This window comes from Nelumbo nucifera, chromosome 2, assembly GCF_055504915.1.
Source record: "Nelumbo nucifera cultivar China Antique chromosome 2, China Antique-T2T, whole genome shotgun sequence".
Taxonomy (NCBI): Eukaryota; Viridiplantae; Streptophyta; class Magnoliopsida; order Proteales; family Nelumbonaceae; genus Nelumbo; species Nelumbo nucifera.
The window spans coordinates 6374772-6392803 of record NC_142650.1 but is presented as its reverse complement, the minus strand read 5'-3'; the positions used below and the strand labels follow the sequence as shown (position 1 = coordinate 6392803).

The following is an 18032-nucleotide window of genomic DNA, read 5'->3' as shown; positions in this document are numbered from 1 at the left end:
GTTAATTGGTTATATTATAAAGAACGTGGACTCGGCCGGCCTCAGTGTGTGTGACTGGTGCTGTCTGCTGTGGGCTGAAACTGAAAGTGATGCTTATGATTAGAGTTGGTGTATGTTATTTGCATAGTCAAAACCATAACTGACTATTTTGTTTGTGAGAGGAGAGGACCTTGTTTTGCTACCCGAAGCATTCCTTTCCGGTTTCAACCCAGGAACACCTCTCTCTCTTTCTCTCTCCATAGCATGTTGAAGCAATCCAGTCGAAATGAATTCCTAAGGTTATGTTTGGTTTGAAGGAAAAGGTAGGGAAAGGAAGGAAAAGGTAGGGAAACACATACAAGGTTTGTAAAGGTTTTCCTACCTTTTCTTTCCTTTTTCTACTTTTTCCTTCAAACCAAACACAGCCTAAGGGAATAAGAAGACTTGCCTGCCTAGAAGAAGCATGAAGCATCCATTTGCACTTAGCAGAAACAGAAAAATACAAGAGTAATTAATTAGGTTTATAAGCATCCATTTGCAACCTGTTAGCATGTAATATATTTATTTTCCCCTCATCCGTAGACACTAACTTCTCACCAATCTTTAGTTATAAATATGTGGGGCTGCACAAACAGCAAACATCTGGTGAAAGCAAATAAATGGCTTAGAGTTTCCATTTGTTCTCAATTCTCATACTCAGCTGAGCAATTAGCTAATTAATTAATTAGGTTTATAAGTAAAAATATAAGTTGATAATGGAATTGGGATACAAAGCACACCTCACGGGCCTCACAGTCCCATCTCACCGTGTATTGAAAATATTTCCTATACTTGATTATTATTCATGAAAAGATGTTTCTAATAAATGATGGAATGGGGCTGTGAGTTCCGTCTAGATTCGTGATAATGTATCTTTTCATCATTTTCTTCCATCCCACTTGACTACGTGATGTCCTCTTCCTACTTGGACCTTGGCCCATTTGGAGTTTACATTCCTGCCCCCACAGCACACGTATATTAGAAACATCTTTCAAATGATAAATGCGGAAGATATTTTTAATGTACGCTGAGATGTGAATGTGGGACACTGATATAATTCCTCGTTTTGAAGCGAGATCTGTTCCTCACAAATGAGCGCCTCACAGGCACGTCCATCATGCATTGAGAATATTTTCCATAAATACGGGAGATGTTTCGAATACATGATAGGATGTGCGTGTGAGGCGCCAGGTGTGAAGGGCAGATCCGGTCTCCTTTGTTTTACGGCTTTGGTAAAAGTTTTACCAAAGGTCTTATTTTCAAATCTCAAATTTAACCTCAGCACTTCGTGATTTTATAGAACTAAGTATGAGCCATAAATAGCGGTATAATACGTCAACAAATATGCAGGTAAGTCGGTTATCGGTAAGTGCACCTTCCCTCTCGCTGATATTTTCAAAACAGAGAGAGAGAGAGAGAGGGAGAGAGGCAACTCCTTGCTACCATCGCTTGTCGATGACAACGACGACAGCATTCCGCTATCAGAAACGTTGATTTCTTTTGTTCTCTCCATTCCCTTTAAGCGTTCTACAGATCGTCCTGGAATTTCTTCCACTGGTAAGGGTTTTTTGCCTTCTCTTTTCGCTCCTCTTCCCTCACTAATCCATTCTTTAGATTTTTGTGTTTATTCTCTTTATCATTTGCTGTTTCTAGGTTTCTGGATTTTTGTTCCTATTTGATGCTTAAATGCGTTCTAGAGCGTTCCATATTTTGACATGAAGATGAACATGAAATTAAGCTTCAATTAGAGACCTGTTTCCCCTTTTTTTCAGTTTACCTGTTAAATTGCTTAGGTTTTGGAAGCAAACGCGGATAGGGATTAGGGAGAACTATAGTTGTTCATCTCCTAAAAGAGAATCCTAATTACAACAGTTTAAGTCCGCCATCCTTAACTGAAGAGTCACATCAAACAAAGACTAAAGACAAAAAAGGGCGGGAATTAAAATTTTCAGAAAAGTTAAGCCCGGAGCTCAGCTTTCTTTGATGAACAATGTTTCTTGATCCATGAGAATTATACTTACGCTAAAAGACTTAAAACATACCCTGAGTTTTTTTACTTAAAACATACCTGAATTTTGCAATTACACTTAAATATACCTTTCCACTGTTATCTGTGACGGTTTGAACAAAAAGACAGCTTTACCCTTTTTTAAGATGTGAAACAGAGTTGTCTTCTACCTTTAAACACCACCTTGTATGAAAAACTCAATGTCAGTTCTAGGTAAGAAATATGCAACAGAATTGAAAAGAAACAGAAAGGGATGGTTTATCTCTGTGGTGGAGTTTTTTGGAACAAATGGAAAACAAATGCTATGTGTGCCGGAAGGGAGATTACAGAAAGGGTGGATGGATTTTGTGAAGGTGCTACAGTCTTTCCTTGTAGCCTTGGAAGTTAAGAGAGTGGATGGGGTGAAGAGAACTGGTCAAAAATTCAAAGACCAGGGTCAAAAAGTTCAGGAGGGGGCAGTTTCGATTAGTTCCTCTGGGAGTGTAGAAGTGCAAGGCCTTCTGACTGAAATGGTGGTTGCTTGCGCTTCTATTCATCGAAGATTATTGGTAGGAGCAGGGAAGGATGAGTGGAAGAAAAGAAGGGTGCTAGTGACTGATAAAGGAGTGACAGATTGGAGGAGGGTTCTGAGTACAGTTGCAGGGGAGATAGGTATTGGGAGTGAAGCTATGCTGTTCCCTTTTGCAGAGACGAAAGCCGTGCTTGATGTAGGCGACCAGGAACTAAGTTTTAAAGCAGTTGTGGTGGATGGAGGTCTGATACAGGTTCAGAACTAGAGCCCAATCTGCAATGAAGTCGAAGTCCAAGATGGGTGTGTCCGGCTGAAGCTTGTAGGCCTTCCATTTCACCTCTGGCGAGACTCTGTTCTTGAGCACATCATGCAGAGTCTGGGAGGCATCTTGGTGAAAGCTGATAAACGAAATTTGGGTGCCGTGGAGTTACAGGTAGCTGGTGTAAGGCATGAGAACCTGTTGAGGTTCTTTGAAATCTGCTCGGATGAAGCCTGGTACAAGGTGTGGGTGGTTTCCGAAGTTGAACGGTCGTGGTGGGAAGGTGCTCCTAAGGTAGAAGATGATGAGCTGGCTGGGTGGTGGACATGTGGAGGGCAGAGGTTGGGAGATGAAAAGGTGGAGTAGATGAAAGTTATTTTTGGGGTTTCTGAGCCGGTTGGGGAAAACCAAACGACAAGCAACCTAATTAAGGAACCTAATTCAAATGGGTTTGAATTAAACAAATTAATGGCGGGCTTTTCTTCTTATGTTGATGTGGCGAAGAGGCAAGATGGGTTAGGGAGCCGAAAGGTTTGGTCCGAGCTGTTGAAGGTGGCGGGTGGGGTGAAGTTTGAGTCAGGACAGTGTTGGAAGGGCCCACGTGACAACTTAAAAGGTCACGCGGGAGGGTCGGGTGGGTGTAACACCGAAAGGAGGCTCCACTTGAAGGACCCACATGATAACTTAAAATGTCACGCGGGTCGGGGTATGGGGACTCTTCTTGGGCCGCTGATAGACGATGTTAATGGTCTATCACCGTCCCAAGTCGCGAGAAAGGGGGGAAATGCGCGCAACGGCGGAAAATGGAGAAGTTGGATTTGCAATGGGTTTCCCGACGAAGTCTGGAGGAGCTTAGCCCCCTGCGATGCTCCTCAGAGAGGTCGAATCCAAGATATGCTAGGGAAAGAACTGAAGAGAGGGAAGAGAAGGATGAAGGCTGGGTGCAGTGCAGTGAAGGAGATGAAGAATCGGAGGACTTTTCTGTTGATGGTACTAGCGTGGGCAGTGTAAATGATGAAGGTAGTTGTGCTGGAGGTGACATGGACGGGTGGAATATTGCAAGCTTATTTCAGGGTGAAGATTGTAATCGGTTTAACTCATTCCCAAGACTACAGAGTGTGCAAGGAATATCAGAAGGGGCAAACCGGGAGAACCGGAAGCAGAGTAGGAACACACCATCTAGGGGTGAACCAGGGGTAGAGTGGAAAGATCACTAGGATGACCAAAGGACAGAAGTACTTTCCAACCAACTCAGGGAGATAGATGTTTACCAACCTCTGGAACAAGAGAGGGAGGCCGGGAGCAGTCCTTTTCTAGCCTGTCCATCAGTCCCAGGTAACCAAGTGATTTTGGTTTGTGCTACTAATGTGTCTCCTGTGTCTTTGGTTCCAGATTCCGTTTCTGTTCCATGTCCTGTAGCCCATGAATATGCAGCCGAGCTCTCCGAGGAGGGGGAGAGGGGAAGGAAGGAAAGTGGGAAGGTGGGGGAAGGAAGGTATATGAGTGAAAAAGTGTGGAAAATCATTGAAAGAGTGTTTAAGTGGAAGGAAAGTTGATCTGGAGGAGGGAAGGGGAGGAAGGAAGAGAGGAGGGGTTAGTGGAGAGGAGGGAAAGGAATGAGGGTAGAGGTGGAGAGGATTACGGGGAAAGAACAGGGAAGGAGGGAGGTAACAGGAGAGGGAGGATGGATGGAGAGGAAAGAACAGAGGTGGGACCAGAGGAGAGGAAGAAAGGGCAGGTGGACAGAGATGGAGGGGATTCTATAGGAAGGGTAGGGGTGGAGGACTCGGTGAGAGAAGACATGATAGCAGAAATTGTAGGGAAGTTGGGTTGTAGGTTGGAAGATTTGAATGTGTTGAAAGAAAGCTTACAGAAGAGGAAGAAGGAGATCAGAACAAAGAAGAGGAGATTGAGTGAAGTAGAGAGACTGAAGAGAGATGTAGAAGGAGACAAGAAGTTAGGGGTAAAAGGAGATAGAAGGAAAGGGGGAAAGTAGTGGGTAGGTGGCAAGGGGTTTAAAAAAGAAGCGGAATGAAGATTCTTAGTTGGAATGTGAGGGGAATTGGGAGTGCAAGGAAGAGAGCTACAATAAAAGAGGTAGTAAGGCGGTATGACCCAGACATTGTGCTGTTGCAAGAGTCTAAGAGAATGGAGTTTAATAACAAATGGGCAAGGAGTGTATGGAAAGCCAGGGGGATTAGCTGGGTGGTTGCCCCCTCGTGGGGTGCTTCCGGGGGGATTGTAACAATGTGGAAAAGGGATGTGGTTGAAGGTTTGGAGGAGTTGATCGGAAAGTACTCGGTTTCCATGAAGTTTAAGCAATAAGAGGATGATTATATGTGGGTGCTCACAAATGTATACAGACCGAATGACTACAAAGAGAGAAAGGAGTTGTGGGAGGAATTGGCTGATGTTAGAGGGTTGTGGGATGGGCCCTGGTGCATGGGTGGGGATTTCAATGTGATCAGATGGTCAAATCTCCAATCTAGACCCATTTGCTCTAAGCTGGATAGATTCCTATTCTCTTTGGATTGGGAAGAACATTGGGGAACCTTGGCTTCTAGAGCTCTCCCAAGGGTGACCTCGGATCACTGGCCCATAGTGTTATGTAAGGAGGAAAGAAGGTGTGGAGGTCCTACCCCCTTTAGATTTGAAAATATGTGGTTACTTCATCCAGTGTTTACTAACAAAGTGAGGGAGTGGTGGTATGAGTGTAACCCATTGGTGGAATGGGAGGGGATGAGATTCCATAAGAAACTACAATTCTTGAAAGCAAAAATCAAGGAGTGGAATTTGGGAGGATAGAAGAAAGAAATGGAGATCTGATGGATAAAATTGAAAGCCTTGACTCTAAAGAAGAAAGGGGAGAATTTGGAGAGGAAGACAATGAACTCAGGAGAGATTTGAGAAGACAATTAGAGGACTGCCTGCACAAGGAGGAAATTAGCTGGAGGCAAAAATCTCGGGGTAAATGGTTGCAAGAGGGAGACAAAAAAACTAGGTATTTCCACTCTCTAGCAGATGGAAGGAGAAGGAAGAACTTTATCTCCAAATTGGTAGTAGGAGTTGAGTTAATACAACAAGAGGAGATAGCCGGGGCCTGTGTGTTTGTGAGTAAAAGGGTGTGGGTAGAAAGATTGGATTGGCCGGATGTAGGGGTGGAGAACAGGAGAAGGTTGGAAAGAAGCTTTAATTTGGAAGAGATCAAGGAGGTTGTGTTTTCTATGGATAGAACAAAAGCTCTAGGGCCGGATGGGTTCACAATGGCTTTTTATCAGGATTGTTGGGATATTTTGAAAGATGATCTTTTGCGGGTGTTTGAAGAGTTTTTCAGGAGAGGAATTGTCAATCCAGGTGTGAACTCTACATTTATAGCCTTAATTCCAAAAAAGAAAGATGCATCCCACCCGAAGGATTTTAGGCCAATTAGCTTGGTTAATAGCTTGTATAAGATCATTGCAAAAATGTTGTCTTTGAGGCTGAAGGAGGTATTTCCAGATATCATTGCACACTATCAAGGAGCTTTTGTGAGTGGAAGACAAATTACTGATAAGATTTTAATTGCTAATGAGAGTGTGGAGAACTTTAAGAGGGATAAGAAGAAGGGAGTGGTTTGTAAGTTGGACTTGGAAAAGGCTTATGACTTGGTGGATTGGGATTTCTTGAGGAAAGTTTTGACTAAATTTGGGTTTGGGGCTAGATGGTGTAAGTGGATCATGGGTTGTGTCTGGAATTTCATTATTCAGTGCTAGTGAATGGGACAGTGGTAGATTTCTTTCCAGCCAGTAGGGGTATAAGACAAGGAGACCCCCTTTCTCCTTTCTTGTTCATTTTAATTGTGGAGGTATTGGGGAAATTGATTCATAGAGTAGATTCTAGGGGGCTCATTAGAGGCTGGAGAGTTGGGAGGGTGGAAACCCCCTCACTCACTTACAGTTTGCTGTTGACACGATTCTGTTTTGTGAAGGCAGTAATGTGAGCTTTATCAGGAACTTGAAGTCGGCGATACAGCTGTTTGAGCAAATGTCCAACTTGATGGTTAACCTTGGGAAAAGCTGTGTAGTGGGGGTGAATTTGGAGGAGGGAGAGATCAGGGAGAGTGCTGAAGTGCTGGGGTGTGAAGTTTCGGGGTGACCTTTGAACTACTTAGGGTTGCCATTAGGTGATAATCCTATGAGAGAGCTTTTGGAACCCGGTGATGGAAAGATTTGAAAAAAGACTTGTATCCTGGAAAAAGAATTACCTCTCTCTTGGTGGGAGAATTACACTAATTAAGGCCACGCTTGCTAAATTACCCATCTTTTTCCTGTCGGTGTTTAAAATCCCAGTGAAGGTTGCTAAAAGATTGGAGAAGCTAATGAGAGATTTCCTGTGGGAGCCGGGAGAGGAGAAGATAGATCATAGAGTTAGCTGGGAGATAGTGTGTAGGAGTAAGACTTGTGGTGGTTTGGGGCTTGGGAGTATTAGGAGAAGGAACATGACTCTTTTGGGAAAGTGGTTGTGGAGGTTCCCTATGGAAAAGGAGAGGCTATGGGCTAGAATAGTGGCAAGTATACATGGGCTGGAGCACAATGGATGGGATGCTGGAACCAGAGCTAGGATCACAAACAATTCTCCTTGGAAAGCCATTCATGACCTGCTACCAGTTTTCTCCCCTAATATCAGGTATGATTTGAATTCTAGTAACTCCATAAAATTTTGGGAACAAACCTGGGTGGGGAGTGCCCCTCTAAAGGATCAGTTTCCTTCTTTGTATGCTCTTTCTGATTTGAAAAATGAGCCAATCTCGTCTTTCACCATCCCGTCCTCTTCCACTTCTGGGATTGGGTGGAACTTGGGTCTAAGAAGGGATTTGAGAGACTCGGACTTCGACAGTATTTCGAGCCTTATTGCACTTCTTGATAACATTGTCTTAGACCCCACTAGGGCGGATTCTAGAATTTGGACACCTACCCCCAATGGCATATTTTCTTGTGCTTCTTTCTTCAAAGTCTTAAGTCAGTCCACCAGTCCTACTTTCCCCCCTTTCCCTGTTGACGAGGTTTGGTGCAGAGCAATACCTCCTAGGGTTGGTAGTTTTTGTTGGGAAGCCTATCTGGAAAGAATCAACACTGGTGATCTACTCCAAAAGAAGAGACCTAATACTTGCTTGTCACCTCATTGGTGTGTTCTTTGTAAAGCGGATGGGGAGACTGGTTTTCACCTACTGGTGTCTTGCCATTTTGCGAGGTTAATTTGGGATTGGGCTTTCTCCCTATTTGGATGTAGTTGGAATCCTCCATCAGACTTGCAGGGCCTTTTTTCCCCTTCTTTTTTCAGGTGACGGATAAAAAGGGGAAGGACTATGTGCAGAGGACTAAGGGCTGCAGTATGTTAGACACTTTGGGAAGAAAGAAACTCCAGGATATTCTCAGAAGCTGAGAGAGGAGCAGCAGATCTGAGGGCTATAATACATATTAGGGCTGTATAGTGGCTGAAATCTTTGGAGCTATTCACAGATTACACTGTGGATGACATGCTGAGGAAGTGGGGTGAAATTGCAAATTGCACACAGACCAAGTCAGTAATGAGTGTGGCTTAAACCCCTCCACCTGGTGGATTCTTGAAATTAAACTTTGATGGGTGTAGTAGGGGAAATCTGGGACAATCAAGGATTGGGGGTGTTTTTAGGGATGAGAATGGGGTCATTTCTGCCATGTCCTCAGGCCCAATTGGAGTGGGTGACTCCCTTAGAGCTGAGATCTTTGCAGTTATGGAAGGAGTCCGGAAAGCTAAGGAGTTGAACATTAGGAAACTCATAATTGAAGGGGATTCAGATGTGGTGATAGGGTGGCTGATTAAAGATAACAATGGCTTATGGAAGTACAACAATGAGAGGAGGAAATTCAAGTGGCTGGTGCGGGAGATGGAAGTTAAGATATGTTGGGTTAAAAGATCGGCTAATTCCCTAGCTGACGGTTTAGCTAAACAAGGGGCAGAAAGGGATTCACTGTTTTGGGCTAAGCTGTAACTTTAGTGTTTTTTCCTTTTTTTTCTTCCTTTTCTTGAGGTTCTTTGTTGCTCTTGGAAGATAAGTGTGTTTGTCTTCCTATTGATGATTTAATGAAAGTGTTATTGATCAAACAAAAAATATAGGATATAGAGTCTACAGGTTCGGTGGCATCACAGAACATGGCATTATAAAAAAAAAAGCAAGTTGCATGGCAGAATTACAGGATATGAGTAAAACCTGCTGAACATTTTAAGCATCACCATGCATGTATGAGTGTAATTATTAGAGCATATCGATAAGAGGATGCAGCATGCAGTTCTCCAGTTGCCAATTTTTTTCTTTTGGATCTAAGGCATCCTATAATTTTCCTAGTCAAAGGTAGCAGATCCCCCTCCTGGCTACCAACTATACACAGAATGTCCATCAAATCTTAGAAATAGTATATCAAAGAGGAAAAAAACGAACATGATTTTAGGAATCAGGAAAAAGCTAATGATTCATAATAAAAGAACTAAACCTTAAAATTGTTTGAATGGAACCCCACTTGCATATTTTTGGTTCCTTTTAGAGGGACCTACAGAGCTTGAGTGAAGACAGAAGGTTCCTAGTGATTTCAAATTGAAAGAAACAAAGAAAGTCCAATTCAGACTATATTGGGCGATGAGGTTCTTCAACTGTATCTCAACCTTGAAAGTTCCACCAACATTTTGTCTATTTGACATTTTAATGGGATACCAACAGCAATAAGACAAACATGAAATTATAAGAGGAAATATGTAAATGAAAATAAGGAGAAAGGGGGCAGATGATTAGAATCAGAATGAAGCAAAGGAACAGACAGTAGCTAGATCATCCGACTAGTATCAGAATGAAGCAAAGGAACACACGGTAGCTAGATCATCCCTGAGTTTTGGAAATAGTTATGGAAAGTTTTACAAGCTTGCAAGGAAGAACCATGCAAGAAGAGAGAACAACCATTCCTCTCTCTGTTCAATTTGTCCTTTTTAACAGAGCATAGAGGGCAAAGCAGGGTTTTTAAAAAATTAAATAGGTCACCTGGCATTACATGTTAACAGTTATTAAGGTTTTTGTAATAGAGGGTATCTTTAAAGTCCAGTGGGGTCAACCTACAACCTATAATTAAGTGTACTTGGAAAACTGAGGGTATGTATAACTCAATTTATGAAAACTCAGGGTATGTTTAAGTTTATTACCCTTATCTTTTCTGAACAAATGTATTTGCTATTTCTCAATGTCAGGAGTTTTGGATCCAGGAAGAGCTACAAAGTCTAAGTGGTGATTTATCAGATTTGTAGGATCTTGAAAAGAATTTATTTAAAAAATTTCCTCCAAGGCATCCAGTCGAAAATCAACAGGTCAGTGCTGGATTGCTTGTTCATTTCCCAAGCCCAGAACTTCAGTGAAAGACTATGAATCACTAATACCTGCGGTTAGTCTTTCTCGATGTTATGAGAATTAACAACTTAGAAGATTTCTTTTACAACCTCCCTATTCATCTTGAAAGAGGTTGGAGATCTTAATTTGGTTATACGCAAAAGAGGAACCTAGCAGAAATGCAACAATAAAAGACTAAAAAGTTGCCAAAGTTCCAGTCTTCAAGGCCATCCTGATGGCAGATGCTGCTTCAGTTCCTTCATCTACCAAAAATGCTAATTTGGGTTAAAAAAGGCCTTCAGTGTAATCAGAACGTCTGACCAGGTTCGTTATGCATTTATTGTCTTTGAAGGGGATTAGTAATAAATACTCATGCCCCCAATGCCATTTACTAATTCATGTGAAACGTTTTTTTTTGGTCATATAATTGTAACGATTCTTTCATCTCGGCCTTTGCAGTCAAAACTGAGGGGAATGTTGGGTTTAAAGGTTCTTTAAAACATAGCAAACATGCCTCCGGTTGGTGCATCTTTGGCTGTGGAATCTTGTTTACAATGTTCTGGAAAAAAAATTCGGTTAGAAGTGGGGAATTTCTTGTTGATGGTTGTCTGTTAAACAGGTTGTATTTAGCTGTGAAGTTATTATGATTCATCATTATCGGTTCAGTTCTCTGATCTCTACTAAATATGAATCATGTTTTCTATGTGATAATGACATTTTCTTAAAAACAGGCCAATTCATAGTCGAGGCACATTCACCAGCCAATCGGCTGCCTCCACTGGTTAAGTGTTAACTAAAGTAGTTTAACTGGTTTTCAGCAGTTCCATATGCTGATATGGAAGCATCAATTGGCCATGCTGATTCTAATTTCTAACCAAGTTTGAGTTTTGTTGAAATAACTTGGTTTTATTTTAAGTTTAGTGCCGCAAGGGCACCCTTGTAATTTTCTCCTTTATTTTTTATGTATGGTCGCCCTAGTATATATACCTGAATAAACTGGTGCCGCCAGTTGACTTTTGCCTCTTTCAATTCTGTCTCTCTTCTCTCTTTTCTCTCTTCTCCCTTCCACCTTCTTCTCTTCTTTCTGTTCTAGAATCACACCATCTCAGCACCAATAAAACATGGTATCAGAGCGGTAGATCCAATCTTAGGACCAGGGCGGTGCTTCTTTCCTTTTCTGTCTATTGGTGGTCGAACCAAAGAACAAGATCTCTGGTGGACGTGTGAGGAAGCTCATTGCAAGACTGTTTCTTGGTCGTGAGCCCATAAACTATCAGAAAGAAAAAAATCGAATGCTGTGAGTTTTTTTTTAGTTTTTTCTTCCTCAATTTGTGGATCGAAGTGATCCTTTTTTGTACCCAGATGTATGGGTTATGTGGGTCTAATGACCTGCGGCTGGTGTGAGAGTATTTTCTCTCATTGTATGTGGATCGAATGATCCCTTTTTTTGCCTAGAAAGGTGTTATTACTTCAAGGTTACAAATCTGTAACTGCTGTGACAGCAGATTATTTTCTTCTTCTACTCATATAGAAGCTAAGTTACTGTGTGAAAGATGTTTTGTTGCTAGAGAGAATGGTCAGATCTATTTTTTTTATACTCCTTACACATCTGAAATGGTGTGTGATCAGTCTAAAAGGGTTCAGTAGGGCCGAAATCTGAGAACAGTAATGGTGTGGGACCAGTTGTGATTTCCTTGAGTAAGAACAAGTTTTTTTTTTGTGTGTAGCTGAACTGGAAACTTGATCAGATTGTTGCAACTTGTTTTTGACTGTACTGTGGGTTTGAGCTGAATTAAAAAACTTGTTCTCTAGCTGGTTTGCGACTGATCAGATTTAGCTTCTATGTCTTCAGAAGATTCTGGTATGTTTGGTGTTACCTCTAGTTAGAGTGGGATGAGCGGAGGTTTTGACATGAGTTTTCCCATGGCTGGGATTCCCTTTGATGGCTTTAATTACCTAGAATGGTCAAGGGGAATCAAACTTTACATAACTATAAGGGGAAAAGTAGGATATATCAATGGCGGAATTAGAGAATCCCAGTCTAGTGGTGTGGAACATGATAGGTGGGACTGGGAAAACAATATGGTGATGTCATGGCTGTTATTGCCTATGCTGCCACAAGTGAGAAAGACCTTCATGTGGGCAGAAACAACTCATGAGATATGGGAGTAGGCACAGTCTACATACTCTGAACAACGTCATTATGCTAAAATATATTAGAATATAGACCGGAAGTGTGATGCAGAAGCCAAAGTGGGCTCAGGAAATGAGTAAAAAGCCGGATTAGAATAAGAAGCCAGGATAGCAAGGTAAGAAAAAGTTTAATGCAACAAATTTAGCCTCTCAAGAGCCTCAATCATTTACCACCACTACGAGTTCTTTCGGGACTGATATGAGGGAAGATATCATTAATTCTTTCCATGACCATTTAAAGTTGTATGGGAGGGAAATCCGCCAGATGGATTCTGCTCTCCACCCTTAACTTCCTTTGCATCTACATTAGGTAACGGTAATTCTGCCACAACTTTCCATGTGTCCTCTCACCCCTCAGACTCCCCTTGGATAATAAACTCTGGAGCCTTGAACCATATAACGGGTAAGTCCAATTGTTTTCAATCTTATCATGTATTATTTGGTTGGGACAAGGTGAGACTTGCTGATGGTTCTTTCTCCACCATAGTTGGTTAAGGAACCATCTCCCTTCCTCTTTGATTCACCTTCTCTGATGTTCTACATGTTCCTAAACTGTCCATAAATTTGTTCTCTTTTAGTAGTATAACAAATTCGTTGAACTGCTCAGTAACATTTTTTCCTTCCTCTTGTATGATACAGGATTTGGCCTCGGGGAAGATGATTGGTAGAAGTCGTATGGTAGATGGTCTTTATATGCTGGAGAATAAAGCTTGTCTTGCATGCTATTGAGTCTAAGAGTCTATCTAATAAGAGTCAAGTCCTTTTATGGCATAGTCGTTTGGGTCATTTATCTTTTGAGTCATTGAAAGTTTTGTTACCGTATTTATTTAAATCAGTGTTAGTGTCGGATTTTACATGTCAAACTTGTCAGTTGAGCAAACATAGTAGAAATCACTTTACTTCAAGAAATAATAAATCTGATTTTCCTTTCCATATTGTATATTCTTATGTCTAGGGCCCAATTACTTTAGCAACTGAGTCTAGCTATAGATATTTCATTACACTTACTCCCGATATACATGGGTGTATCCTATGCAGTCCAAAGATGAAGTACCAAAAATCATTAAAGATTTCCAACGCTTGATATTCACTCAGTTTCAAACGGAAATCCAAATTTTTCTATCAGACATTGCCAAGGAATATTTCCATAGTGATCTCACGGAGTTCTTTGCCTCGTGCGGATCCATACACCGTAGCTCTTGCGCTAGAACCCCCCAACAAAATGGTGTTGCTGAAAGAAAGAATTGTCATCTCTTTGAAGTTGCTCGCGGGCTACACATGAATGTTCCTAAACGTTTCTAGTTGGATACTGTGTTCTGTGCTGCCTATCTCATCAACCGTATGCCATCTTGCTTGTTAGGGTACAAGGCCTCCCATCAACTTCTTTTTCCCAAGGCTCCACTCTTCTCTATTCCTATTCGTGTGTTTGGTTGTTGTTGTTTCGTCCAGGACCTTTCTCCTACTTGTGGAAAACTTGATCCTCGTACCATTCCTTGTGTCTTCTTGGATTATCCTTCTTCCCAAAAGGGCTATCAATGCTTTGACCCCATTTCCAAGAAGTACTGTCTCTATGGATGTGTCTTTCTTTGAAAGTGATCATTTTTTCTCGGTTTCTTCTCAGGGGGAGAGTAAGGTGGAGGAAAAATCAATTCATGTTCAGGATCTTCCTCATTTGCCTAACCCTCTTCCATTCCGTGTTTTTCATCGTCACAAGAGCCAGCTAAATTCGAAAGCTGTGGAGCAACTTGAAATCGTACCACCACCATCATCAGATTCATCGAGGACAGATCATATCCAACCAGGTACTATCATTCCTATTGATATTCTTGATCCTCTTTCCATAGAAATTCCATCTGGTGATGACCTTGACATTCCTATTGCAAAAAGGGAGTTAGGTCTTGTACCACCAAGTATCCTATTACCCATTTTGTTACCTATGAGAACATTTCACCCTCCTTTCGTGCTTTCATTTCATTGACAATGTCCCTATCCCAAAAAATGTGGCAGAAGCTCTCTTAGTACCTGAATGGACAGATGCAATGAAAGAAGAGATAAATGCCTTACATAAAAATGGTACGTGGGAATTAGTGGATCTTCTTGAGAGTAAGGAACTGATAGGGTGCAAGTGGGTATTCACAGTGAAACACAAAGCTGATGGCACGATAGAAAGGTACAAGGCTAGGTTGATGGCAAAATGGTTTATCCAGGTATATGATGTAGATTATGCAGAGACCTTTGCCCTAGTAGCCAAGATGAACTCCATTAGAGTCATTTTCTCCCTTGTGGCAAATCTTGATTGGGATCTTCATCAGCTAGACATTAAAAACGCCTTTCTGAATGGAGACCTTGAAGAAGAGGTATACATGGTTCAACCTCCTGGCTTTAGTGCCCTAGGCAAAGAGCAGAAAGTGTGCAGATTAAAGTCTTTGTATGGTTTGAAGCAATCACCGAGAGCCTGGTTCAGCAAGTTTCATCTGGCTATATAGTAGATTGGTTACAAACAATGTCAAACTGACCATACTCTATTTGTGAAAAGAGGGGAAGGAAAGATTGCAGCCTTGATAGCGTATGTTGACGACATAGTGATCATAGGTGACTGGAAGATTGAAATTCAGAGACTAAAAGATTTCTTAGTCACTCAATTTGAGGTGAAGGATCTAGGTCCCTTTCGATATTTCCTAGGAATTGAAGTGGCCTGCTCTCAAAAGGGGATCTTCATTTATCAGAGGAAATACATCCTAGATCTGTTACAAGATACAGGAAAACTAGGGGTGGGTTAAGCTAGCCGACTCTCCCATTGATCCAAATCACAGACTGGGTGACTGTTGTGGTGAAGTTGTCAAAGACGTAAAACAATTCCAGAGACTTGTGGGAAGGCTCCTGTATTTATCCATGACCAGGCCAGACATTGCTTATGCAGTGGGTGTTCTTAGTCAGTTCATGCATGCTCCTAAGACCACACACTTAGAGGCAACAAAAAGAATACTCAAATACCTAAAGAGGTTTTCTGGAGCTGATTTGTTATACCAAAAGAATGGTCACTTGAAGATTGAAGTATATACACAGATGCTGATTGGGTTGGATCAGTTGATGACAAAAAGTATATTAGTGGGTATTGTTCCTTTGTGAGGAAACCTTGTCGCATGGAGAAGCAAGAAACAAAATGTGGTGGCTAGGTCTAGTGATGAAGCTAAATATAGAGCAATGTCCCATGGAGTGGCTAAAGGCATGTGGATAAAGAATCTGTTGAGTGAACTGGGTTTTCCTGTTGATGATCCTATATCCTTGTATTGTGATAACAAGGCTACCGTCAGCATTGCAGCCAACTCAGTTGTTCATGATAGAACTAAGCATATAGAGGTTGACAAACACTTCATTAAAGAGAAAATTGTTAATGGGGAGCTGTGCACCCCATATGTGAGTTCCAAAGAGCAATTGGCAAATATATTTACAAAAGGCTTATATCACTCGTGGCACAATAATTTATGTGACAAGTTGGGCATGATTGATATCTACATTCCAACTTGAGGGGGTGTTGAAATAACTTAGTTTTATTTTGAGTTTAGTGTCGCAAGGGCACCTTTGTAATTTTCTCTTTTATTTTTTTTTATGTATGGTCGCCCTAGTATATATACCAAAATAAACTGGTGCCGTTGACTTTTGCCTTTTTCAATTCTCTCTCTTCTCTCTTTTCTCTTTTCTCCCTTCCTCGTCTCTGTTATGGAATCACACCATCTCAGCACCAAGAAAACTAGGTTCACTTCCATAAACCTGTATTTTTGTGGTGTTGAATATGCAGAATCGTCTGGTCTGGTTAGCAGATGCATCACTGATGTTCTTTGGTCAGGTACGAAAAAGCTAATTAGGTTGTGCCAAGATTTGGTTTCCAGATTATTTTTGATAATGTAAATTTAGTCATCAATATTTGCAGCCAAAATCATCTGGCTTTTTGCGCTGTGCAATCTCCAAGAAATGCTCAACCATGTGGTCTTCAGGGTTCCAACTTCCAACATTACCAAGTCTTGAAGAAATTTGGTAAGTCGGCCACATTTGTGGATTCACACCTCTTCATGCACTCCGGTTTTCTCCTCTGCGATCCCCACTTGTGAGAGAACACTTTATTTTGAGCATAACAGAGTTCGAGCGGGAGACGGATAAAGATTGGGTGGGATAGAGTGGTAAGCTGAGTTTTGCTTTTATTCCTTCTCTCTCCGATGGTGTTGTTTGAAAAAAGAGGGTTGGGTTTCCTGTTTTTCGTAGGGCTGCAAATGGATTGAATTAAATTGGATATGAGCAGATTTGAATTCAAATTGGATCATCATATCCATTGGATATCTAATGGATTCTAATCAAATTCAGATTCATAAATTAGACTACAATAACCAAAATATTATTTATTATTAATAAAATGAATTAAAAATGACTTTAATATTATATTTTACGAAAAAAATGGATAGAAAAGTACATGTATAAAACTTGAACCTATTGACAATTCATTGAAAATATAATATTCGGGCCAATTTTACTGAAATATAATATAAATTGTAAGTGTATATGAACATATATTTAAATTAAATCTAATTGATTTATATCGGATCGGATCATATAGCTGTGGATCCAAATTCGATCCATTTATAAATGAACTGAATTCAGATCAACCTGATGTAATTAGAGTTTGAATTCGGGCTATTGGATATTGTTTGCAGCCCTATTAGGAAGTGGTACGCGTTTTCTCATTCAGTTGTATTCTTAAATTTGAAAAAAATATGAAACGATATAACGATGGTCATGCACACTGATTGCTGAGCTCGCACAAGTGACGGCACATTATTTTTCCTTGCTAGAAATTGTTTCTTTTTTCTCAAAACAAATATCTTTATTTCAACTTTGAGTTTGTTTGTACAATAAGTCGAGGTTGACAGAAAATACAAACAAAGAAAACTTCAACCTTTTTCAATTTTAATGAATGAGTGATAGGGTGTTGGAATGTATTTTAATCAACGAGTGATTCGGATTGTTCAAATCATGAAAGTGAAACATACTAGAGTCTCTGCCTTTTTTTGGCCAGGAACCCCAAATCACACATTCACATGTTAAATGATCTACAAGGCCCTTATATCTGTAGATCAGCCCCAAAGTGATGGTCCTCAAAATCGGCTAGAAAGAATCATTCATCTTGACAATTTTATCATCTGTTCAGTTTTTACTTTGGAGAATAGCAATAAATAGACAAAATTCATCCCCCACCTAATTTAGAATATTTAGTACCAGCTTAAATTGAGATCAGATTGCCGCCCCACATGCCTATCTCAGCGTGCATTGGGAGCATTCTCCTTATTAATCATGGGGAGATGTTCCCAATACATGGCTGGGATGGGCTGAGTGGAGATGATGCGAATTCATTTAAATTGTGCAAATATGAAGACACCCATCAAGAAAGGAAATGAAAGTTCATTGACCTACGTGCTTCCCAGCTATCTAAGGTCTTGGGAGGGGTTGATTGGAAATGGATCTAGCCTCTGGTTTATTTATTTATTACTTATTTTTATAAAAAGAGGCCACTAAGATGGAAAAATCAGAATTCTAAGACTCATAATTGGCAGAAGGACAATCTGTATCTGAAATTGTTTTGCGAAGTAAAAAAAATGATGATTTG

At 40.9% G+C, this 18032-nt stretch overlaps 1 protein-coding gene across 1 annotated transcript; it reads left to right on the top strand.

The window, feature by feature from the left end:
• Positions 1-847: 847 nt before the first annotated feature.
• LOC104594746 (uncharacterized) lies at positions 848-16538 on the top strand. The gene is made up of 4 exons (XM_088897263.1): positions 848-860; positions 1369-1575; positions 16176-16223; positions 16308-16538. The coding sequence occupies exons 1-4, from the start codon at positions 848-850 to the stop codon at positions 16400-16402; spliced, it is 363 nt and encodes a 120-aa protein (XP_088753389.1). The 3' UTR covers positions 16403-16538.
• The last annotated feature ends 1494 nt before the right edge of the window (positions 16539-18032 follow it).